General features: G+C 55.5%; 1 protein-coding gene across 1 annotated transcript in view; it reads left to right on the top strand.

The window, feature by feature from the left end:
• Positions 1–10,147, top strand: part of Ahnak2 (AHNAK nucleoprotein 2) — a 30,732-nt gene that overhangs the window by 5,286 nt on the left and 15,299 nt on the right. Inside the window, exons 2-7 of the mRNA XM_031357748.1 lie at positions 2,521–2,579; positions 2,688–2,786; positions 3,584–3,685; positions 4,334–4,484; positions 4,766–4,950; positions 5,070–10,145. Of these exons, the coding sequence (XP_031213608.1) occupies positions 2,521–2,579; positions 2,688–2,786; positions 3,584–3,685; positions 4,334–4,484; positions 4,766–4,950; positions 5,070–10,145 (5,672 nt within the window). The remainder of the gene's footprint in view (positions 1–2,520; positions 2,580–2,687; positions 2,787–3,583; positions 3,686–4,333; positions 4,485–4,765; positions 4,951–5,069; positions 10,146–10,147) is intronic.

Raw genomic sequence — 10,147 nt, 5'->3', positions numbered from 1 at the left:
GACTGTGGCCTGAGCAGTTAGTTACCAGCAGACTGTGGCCTGAGCAGTTAGTTACCAGCAGACTGCGGGATGGTCATTCCAGCTGCCCACAGCTTCCTCTCCTTCAGCACAGCCAGGCCTTCTCATTTCAGCCACTCAGCTGGGAACAGCACGACACCTCACGTGCTGTTGACTTGACAGGTGTATGTCCTCCATGCGTGCCCCCTCGCTCCCTCTCCTCCCTGTCCTGCTCAGTGCTTGCTTCTCCCCTTGCTCGCTCAATGGCCATGCTCACTCAATGGGTCTGAGGATTAATACACACCCACTCAGGACTTCACCTGCTCCTTACACACCAGGGGATTCTGAGGCTTCCCACGCTGGAGATTGGATTCAGGTACTCACACTTGCAAGGCAAGTGTTTTGCCAACTAAAGTGTTTTCTCTCTTTCTATGTGTATGGGTTTAATGGTTGTCTTTGTAGGAGAATGCCTTTATTTTTGCCAGTATCTGAAAGATTGCTTACTGGTTAGGAAGTTCTTGACTGAAACTTCTTTTTTCTTTCAGTCCTTGCAAATATTATTGCCTTTTCTTCTGATTTTCACACTTCTCTATTTAATATTTATTTATTTATTTATTTATTTATTTATTTATTTATTTCAGACAGGGTTTCTCTGTGTAGCCCTGGCTGTCCTGGAACTCACTCTGTAGACCAGGCTGGCCTCGAACTCACAGAGATCTGCTTGCTTCTCCCTCCCAAGTGCTGGGATTAAAGGTGTGTGCCACCACCACCTGGATTATCTATCTATCTATCTATCTATCTATCTATCTATCTATCTATCTATCTATCTAGTTAGTAATTTTTGAGATAAGGTCTCAATGTGGTTCTAGGTAGACTAGAATCTACTATGTAGACCAGGCTTTCCTTGAACTCACAGAGTCTGTCTGTCTGTATCTACCTCTGGATTGCTGCGGTTAAAACTGTGCCCCACCACACTCTACCTTCTCTTTATTTGTTGCTTTGAGTCATGGTCTGGTCTTGCTGTGTTGCCTAGACTCAAATTTGCTGTCTTTCTGCCTCAGCCTCTGGAGTAGCTAGGATCTCAAGCATGCATCTGCAAACCTGGATTTAAAATAGTTTTCTTTAATATTAAAATAGTGTGAGTGAGCATGTGTGTGTAAGTATGTGAGTGTAAGTATATATGAGTATGTGAGAGAGTGTGTGTGTGTATGTGATTGTGTAAGAGTGTGTGAGTGTATGTGTGTGTATGAATGTGAGCATGTGAGTATCTATGTGTGTGAGACTTTGTGTGTGTGTGTGTGTATACACACGGAAGTGTCCACGCCATGCAGTTCATGTGGAGGTAGTTCTCTTCATCCATCACATGAGTCCCAGGGTTTGAGCTCAGACTGTGAAGCACCTGCTAAGACGTCTGTCTCACCAGGCCTAGGTTCCTTCACTGCTCCTCAGGTGCCATTTTCTCAGATGGGAAGGGCTGCCCAGCGGGTTACTGAGGCTCTGCTCTACTCCTTTGTCTTCAGCATTTCCTCTTCTCTTCTTCAACTGTGTGTGAGCGCCAGTTCCAAGTGCTTACTTCATGCTCCTTTCCAGGACTTTCACAATTTTGACTTTAAAAACTCAGGGTTGGATTTATTTATTTCTATGTGACGTGACATGTGGTAACTTATATCCTAGGAAGGCCTGAAAGATAACCTTGAACTCCCAATCCTCCTGCCTTTACCTCCCAAGGGCTGGGATTACAGGTATGTGCAATCAAGCTGGGCTTTGCAGTCCTGGAGATTGAACCCAGGGCTTTGTGCATGGTAGGCCAGCAGTCTAACATTCCTAGCCCTCATACATTCTCTTTCTCTATAAGAACCCTCCATCGGTCTTTTAACTCTATGCATGGTTTCCTTCAGTATTTTAAACAATCTGTAAGTGGCCAGTTGCCTTTGAGTCTGTGTTAAGCACACCATCTATGAACTCCTGGAGACACCTCTTGTCGCTTGCCTTGCTCAGTAGCATTAATTTCCGCCACCTTCCTGATTCTTTTCACTGCCTATGGTCCTTTTCTTTTTTCTTTTCTCTCTCTCTCTCTCTCTCTCTCTCTCTCTCTCTGAGACAGGGTTTCTCTGTGTAGCCCTGGCTGTCCTGGAACTCACTCTGTAGACCAGGTTGACCTCGAACTCAGAAATCCACCTGCCTCTGCCTCCAAAGTGCTGGGATTAAAGGTGTGTGCCACCACTGCCCGGCACTGCCTATGATTTCTGGATGGGTGCTGGACATTTAGGAGAACACATTGCAACAACTCCGGGTGTTCACTTCAGGCTCAGGGTAGTTATTGCTAGGCATCTTCGTTGGGCTAAATCTGCAAATCTATAGAGTGTGGGCCCCCAGACACCACCCTTCCGTGGCCCTACAGCTCTTCCCACCTCTCCCACCCAGTCTCTGGATCTTACTTCAGGCCCACACTCACGCTTGCACACCCATGCCCGCCTGATAGCCTACTGCTCTCGTGCCTGCTAACAGTTCCTCTCTCTGCAGTGTCTGGCCGACAGCTGCAACAGCAGGAGCCGGAGGCTGAGCCGGAAGATGACTACTCTGTGAGTGTTGCCCTTAGAGGAAACCCATCCTCTTCAGCCCCTCTCCACCTCCCCTCTCCCCAGGCTGAAGAGCCCTTGGTTAGAGGTAACTTCATTCTCTTCTGCCAGGTGACCCAAAGGCCTGCGGGTGAGATCATTCGGCCAAGGCCACAGGGGTCCTCACCTGTTTATGAATACACAGCTGAAGGTGCTGGCTTTGGAGGCCAGGTAAGCCGCTGGGCAGAGCCACTGGCAGAATCAAGGCTGAGCTGTGGCCCACAGACATTGCTCTCCCTGCTCACTGGTGTTTGTGCAGCCCACATACCCTGTCTGGTGCATGTGTCTGCTCTTCCCCTCTCCTCCAGTGTCCCTCCCTTTGGTTGGCAGAGCCACTGTTAAGGTGGAGACACCTCCAGCTCGTGTGCGTGTGTGTGTGTGTGTGTGTGTGTGTGTATGTGTGTGTGTGTGTGTGTGTGTGTGTGTGTGTGAGAGAGAGAGAGAGATGTGTGTGTGTGTGTGTGTGTGTGAGAGAGAGAGAGAGAGAGAGATGTGTGTGTGTGTGTGTGTGTGAGAGAGAGAGAGAGATGTGTGTGTGTGTGTGTGTGTGTGAGAGAGAGAGAGAGATGTGTGTGTGTGTGTGTGTGTGTATGTGTGTGTGTGTGTGTGAGAGAGAGAGAGAGAGACAAACCCTGAGAATCCATGTGTGGCAGGGACATGAGGCTGTCTTCTTCCTTGTGAGAGAGCCTTAGCAGTGGCCAGAGAAAACCTGTCTACTCTAAAAGACTCATTTTATAGTTTGAAAGTCTTCCCCTGAAATACCTCCAGGTGCTGCAGGGTCGGGGTGTACCTGTTCCTCAGTAAAGAGATGGGAGGCTGAGGCTTGCTCTTCCCAGTGAGGTCCCTGGGTACTCAGCGCCCGCCCCCCCAGAGTTCCTGTGCTTCCACATCCTGAGCTCTTCTGTCTGGAGCCTCCCTGGAACTCCTTACTTTAGCAGAGTAAGTAACTCCCACCCTCTTGACTGCAGGAAAACAGCCAAGGCAGGCACAGCTCCTCTGGCAGACGGAGATCCTGGTGGAAACGGGATTCAGGGGAATCCACAGCCTTCACCAGCATGAGTCATCCAGAGGTAGGTGCCTTGGCAGTGTGGTGTCAGGGGAAACCATTCTTTAGGGGCTTCAGCCACAGGAGATGGAGGGAGAGCATAGCCTTGTGCCCTGGAGTGGGACAGATGCAGAGGCTAGCCTCTAATCTGATGAACATATTTACAGCTATGCCTCAATGTGCAGTGGACAACAGCGTAGAAAATGGTACCCAGGCTGTAGTGAGGAAGGGCCTTGGCCAAAGGAGATGTGAGGGGTTCAGTGGGTACCCACCAAGGGGCACTTTGTCTCTGTGCTTTTCTGGATAGCTTTGGTTTGATTGACACAGGGGTTGCCACCATCTGAAGGATCAGCTGGACTACAGAGTTTCCTGTGTATTGCCCAATGTTTACGTCTCTCTGGCGATACAGAATTGGTGTTTTTCATGGGCTGGATGCTCTCATATTCTTGGAACTTAGCTGCCTAGACAGGCTGTCCCCTGTGGGGACAAAGTGAGATGATTCAATCTGAGGCTGCCTGTAGCTGGGCTTTCTCCAAATTTCAGACATAGTACCCTGGCCCAACCTCTACCCAGTCAGCACAGAGCTCCATCTTTGGGAGATACTGACCCCAATAGCAATGCTCACATGAGGTAGGCAAGCCGTCATCATGCCTTTGACGTTCTTCTGCTCCAGTCTGTGCAGGAGTCGACAGAAGTGACACTGAAGACTGACGTGGAGTCAGGAGCCAGTGGCTACAGTGTCACAGGTGGAGGGGATCAGGGGATCTTTGTCAAGCAAGTACTGAAGGACTCCTCGGCTGCAAAGCTGTTCAACCTGAGAGAAGGTACCACAAGTGTACTATCTCTGGGCTCCATCATCAGCACCAGGATGGGGGGTGGGGGAGAGAAGAAGCCTGGAGGGGGTGGGCCTCACCTGAGGTTCAGGATGGCCTACGGTCTTTGCTCAACCACTTCAGGCTGAGATGACTCACTGTGCCCTGGTTTTCTGTTAGCTGTTTGAGGTGCAGTTGGGGAGCTGGACAAATGACAATATGCAGCCCTCAGGGCACTTTCCCTCTCCTGTGGGGCCTGGGGCACTAAGCCTGTTTGCTTCTGTTTCCTTCAGGAGACCAACTGCTTAGTGCGACCATATTCTTTGACCATATGAAATATGAAGATGCTCTTAAAATCCTTCAGTACTCAGAACCATACAAAGTTCAGTTCAGAATCAAACGGAAACTCTCAACCAGCAAGGGAGAGGAAGGAGCTGTTCAGCATTCCCAGCAAGACCTGAGAGGCCAGGAAGAGCAGGTAAGGGCCAGGCCGCTGAGATCCATGGTGTCTCCGCTTACACTAGAGCCCTTTCCTGTGCAGTGTCTCTGCTATGGGCTACTGTTCCCAAATAACCCACTCCTTCCCTTCTGCTTCAGGACAAGGACATTGCTGACGGATGCATGGAGACCCCTACAAAAACTCTAGAAGAAGCTGGAGACCGAGAAAGACTTATTTCTAAGTCCAGGGATGGAGGCCATAGGCGAACCCAGGACAGATTCTCCTGGCCAAAATTTCAAGCCTTAAGGAGCAAGCAGAGGGCAGGACCCAGACGCTCGCATAGTTCCTCAGAGGCCTCAGAGAACAGAGACACACGGGATATGTCCCCCACAAGTACAGACACAGAGGCCGGGAGGACGGCTGACAGAGATGAGCAGAACAGAGGATCAGGTAGACGAAGAGGGAGATTCCTGAACTTGAGGTTTGGAATGACCTCAGGTCAGAGCCTGGCTATAACTGAGCAAAAAGGCAGAGAGCTCCAGGAGAAAAAGGATGAAGCTGGAGTGCTGGGAGAGTGCTCACCAGAGAAGGAGGACGCGAAGGGCACAGATGTGGATGCTAAGAGCCAAAAGAAGAAAATGACACAACCAACTGAGTTCATGTCACGACAAACTAGACAAATGACAATGAGGGCTAATTATTCCAACTTGGAAAAAGAAATACCTAGAAAAATGGAATTAAAGACAGACAGACATGAAAGGAAGAAAAAGCAGGCAAAAAAACTAGAAAAACACACAAAACTTGTGCAACATGGAGCTGAGCAAACACCAGAACTGGGGTGGAAAGACAGTTGGGAAGAAGTAGAGAGACTAGAAATTGGTATTGCAAGATTGTCTCTGAAAGACACATCTGACCAAAATGTGGAGGTGGACATCCAGGCGCCTGGCGCCAAGCTGGAGGGGAACCTGGCCCTGGCAGACAAGGACATGGCCGACAAAGACAGCAAGTTCAAGATGCCCAAGTTCAAGATGCCCTCCTTCAGCGTGTCTGCGCCTGGCAAGCCCAGCGTGGAGGCCTCTCTGGTGGTGGGTGTGCCCAAGGTGGAGGCGGAGGTGGCCTTGCCCTCCGTGCAGGGCGACCAGAAGACACCTGACCTAAGCATTCAGCTGCCGTCCGCCGACCAGGAGCTCAAGGCTGGCCAGGTGGGCATGAAGGTGCCGGAGGGACAGCTGCCCGAGGTTGAGCTGCAAGCACAGGCTGCTGCTGGAGCTGGGCTGAAGGGCCACGTGCCCAAGGTGCATATGCCCAGCCTAACGATGCCCAAGGTGGACCTGAAGGGGCCCCACGTAGACATGAAGGAACCCAACGTGGACGTGAAGGGCCCCAAGGGCAAGGTGAGCGCCCCGGACGTGGACGTGTCCCTGCCCGGCGTGGAAGTGGACGTCCAGGCGCCTGGCGCCAAGCTGGAGGGGGACCTTGCCCTGGCCGACAAGGATGTGTCTGCCAAAGACAGCAAGTTCAAGATGCCCAAGTTCAAGATGCCCTCCTTCAGCGTGTCCGTGCCTGGCAAGTCCAGTGTGGAGGCCTCTCTGGAGGTGGGTGCACCCAATGTGGAGGCAGAGGTCGCCGTGCCTTCCGTGCAGGGCGACCTGAAGACCCCTGACCTGAGCATTCAGCTGCCTTCCCAGGACCTTGAGCTCAAAGCCAGCCAGGTGGGCGTGAAGATGCCAGAGGGACAGCTTCCTGAGGTTGAGCTGCCCGAACAGGCTGCTGCTGGAGCCGGCCTGAAGGGCCACCTGCCCAAGGTGCAGATGCCCAGCCTCAAGATGCCCAAGGTTGACCTGAAGGGGCCCCAAGTGGACCTGAAGGTCCCCAAACTAGACTTGAAGGGCCCCAAGGGCGAGGTGAGGGCCCCGGACATGGATGTGTCCCTGCCCGGTGTGGAGGTGGACATCCAGGCGCCCGACGCCAAGCTGGAGGGGGACCTGGCCCTGGCCGACAAGGATGTGTCCAGCAAAGACAGCAAGTTCAAGATGCCCAAGTTCAAGATGCCCTCCTTCGGCGTGTCCGTACCTGACAAGCCCAGTGTGGAGGCTTCTGTGGAGGTGGCTGCGCCGAAGGTGGAGGCGGAAGTGGCCCTACCCTCCGTGCAGTGCGACCTGAAGATCCCTGACCTGAGCATTCAGCTGCCTTCTGCCGACCTGGAGCACAAGGCTGGCCAGGTGGGCATGAAGCTCCCGGAGGGACAGCTGCCTGAGGTAGAGCTGCCCGCACATGCGGCTGCTGGAGGTAGCCTGAAGGGCCACCTGCCCAAGGTGCAGATGCCCAGTCTCAAGATGCCCAAGGTGGACCTGAAGGGCCCCAAACTGGACGTGAAGGGCCCCAAGGGCGAGGTGAGCGCCCTGGACGTGGACGTGTCCCTCCCCGGCGTGGAGGTGGACATCCAGGTGTCTGGCGCCAAGCTGGAGGGGGACCTGGCCCTGGCCAACAAGGACGTGGCCACCAAAGACAGCAAGTTCAAGATGCCCAAGTTCAAGATGCCCTCCTTCAGCGTGTCCAAACCTAGCAAGCCCAGAGTGGAGGCCTCTCTGGAGGTGGCTGTGCCCAAGGTGGAGGCGGAGGTGGCCTTGCCCTCCGTGCAGGGCGACCTGAAGACCCCTGACCTGAGCATTCAGCTGCCTTCTGCCGACCTGGAGCTCAAGGCCGGCCAGGTGGGCGGGAAACTGCCGGAGGGAAATATGCCCGAGGTTGAGCTGCGCGCACAGGCGGCTGCTGGAGCCGGCCTGAAGGGCCACCTGCCCAAGGTGCAGATGCCCAGCCTCAAGATGCCCAAGGTGGACCTGAAGGGCCCCAAACTGGACGTGAAGGGCCCCAAGGGCGAGGTGAGCGCCCTGGACGTGGACGTGTCCCTGCCCGGTGTGGAGGTGGACATCCAGGTGTCTAGCGCCAAGCTGGATGGGGACCTGGCCTTGGCCGACAAGGACGTGGCCGCCAAAGACAGCACATTCAAGATGCCCAAGTTCAAGATGCCCTCCTTTGGCGTGTCCACACCTGGCAAGCCCAGCGTGGAGGCCTCTCTGGAGGTGGATGTGCCCAAGGTGGAGGCGGAGGTGGCCCTGCCATCCGTGCAGGGCGACCTGAAGACCCCAGACCTTAGCATTCAGCTGCCTTCTAGCGACATGGAACTCAAGGCTGGCCAGGAGGGCATGAAGCTCCCGGAGGGACAGCTGCCGGAGGTAGAGCTGCCCGCACAGGCGGCTGCTGGAGGCAGCCTGAAGGGCCACCTGCCCAAGGTGCAGATGCCCAGCCTCAAGATGCCCAAGGTGGACCTGAAGGTCCCCAAAGTGGACGTGAAGGGCCCCAAGGGCGAGGTGAGCGCCCTGGACGTGGACGTGTCCCTCCCCGGCGTGGAGGTGGACATCCAGGTGTCTGGCGACAAGCTTGAGGGGGACTTGGCCCTGGCCAACAAGGACATGGCCAGCAAAGACAGCAAGTTCAAGATGCCCAAGTTCAAGATGCCCTCCTTCGGCGTGTCCAAACCTAGCAAGCCCAGCATGGAGGCCTCTCTGGAGGTGGGTGCACCAATGGTGGAGGCAGAGGTGGCCCTGCCCTCCATTCAGGGCGACCTGAAGACCCCTGACCTGAGCATTCAGCTGCCTTCTGCCGACCTGGAGCTCAAGGCTGGCCAGGTGGGCATCAAACTGCCTGAGGGAAATATGCCCGAGGTTGAGTTGCCCTCACAGGCTGCTGCTGGAACCGGCCTGAAGGGCCACGTGCCCAAGGTGCCGTTGCCCAGCCTCAAGATGCCCAAGGTGGACCTGAAATGCCCCAAACTGGACGTGAAGGGCCCCAAGGGCGAGGTGAGTGCCCCGGATGTGGACGTGTCCCTGCCCGGCGTGGAGGTGGATATCCAGTCGCCCGGCGCCAAGCTCGATGGGGACCTGGCCCTGGCAGACAAGGACATGGCTGCCAAAGACAGCACATTCAAGATGCCCAAGTTCAAGGTGCCCTCCTTCGGCGTGTCCGTGCCTGAGAAGCCCAGTGTGGAGGCTTCTGTGGAGGTGGCTGCGCCCAAGGTGGAGGCGGAGGTGGCCTTGCCCTCCTTGCAGGGAGACCTGAAGACCCCAGACCTGAGCATTCAGCTGCCTTCCCGGGACCTGGAGCTCAAAGCCAGCCAGGTGGGCGGGAAACTGCCGGAGGGAAATATGCCTGAGGTTGAGCTGCCCGCACAGGCTGCTGCTGGAGCCGGCCTGAAGGGCCACCTGCCCAAGGTGCAGATGCCCAGCCTCAAGATGCCAAAGGTTGACCTGAAAGGGCCACAAGTGGACCTGAAGGGCCCCAAACTGGACTTGAAGGGCCCCAAGGGCAAGGTGAGGGCCCCGGACGTGGATGTCTCCCTGCCCGGTATGGAGGTGGACATCCAGGCATCTGACGCCAAGCTTGAGGGGGACTTGGCCCTGACCGACAAGGACATGGCCGCCAAAGAGAGCAAGTTCAAGATGCCCAAGTTCAAGATGCCCTCCTTCGGCGTGTCTGCGCCTGGCAAGCCCAGCATGGAGGACTCTATTGAAGCAGGTGCGCCCAAGGTGGAGGCAGAGGAGTCTCTGCCCTCCGTGCAGGGCGACGTGAAGATCCCTGACCTGAGTATTCAGCTGCCGTCTGCTGACCTGGAGCTCAGGGCCGGCCAGGTGGGCGTGAAGGTGCCTGAGGGACAGCTGCCCCAGGTTGAGCTGCCCGCACAGGCTGCTGCTGGAGCCGGCCTGAAGGGCCACCTGGCCAAGGCGCCGACGCCCAGCCTCACGATGCCCAAGGTGGACCTGAAGGGGCCCCAAGTGGACCTGAAGGTCCCCAAAGTGGACGTGAAGGGCCCCAAGGGCGAGATGAGCTCCCTGGACGTGGACGTGTCCCTGCCCGGTGTGGAGGTGGACATCCAGGTGTCTGGCGTCAAGCTTGAGGGGGACTTGGCCCTGGCCAACAAGGACGTGGCCAGCAAAGACAGCAAGTTCAAGATGCCCAAGTTCAAGATGCCCTCCTTCGGCGTGTCCAAACCTAGCAAGCCCAGCATGGAGGCCTCTCTGGAGGTGGGTGCACCAATGGTGGAGGCAGAGGTGGCCCTGCCCTCCATGCAGGGCGACCTGAAGACCCCTGACCTGAGCATTCAGCTGCCGTCTGCCGACCTGGAGCTCAAGGCCGGCCAGGTGGGTGGGAAACTGCCGGAGGGAAATATGCCTGAGGT

Source organism: Mastomys coucha, unplaced genomic scaffold (assembly GCF_008632895.1).
Source record: "Mastomys coucha isolate ucsf_1 unplaced genomic scaffold, UCSF_Mcou_1 pScaffold6, whole genome shotgun sequence".
NCBI lineage: Eukaryota > Metazoa > Chordata > Mammalia > Rodentia > Muridae > Mastomys > Mastomys coucha.
The sequence above is the reverse complement of the archived record's forward strand: the minus strand, read 5'-3'. Positions and strand labels throughout refer to the sequence as shown.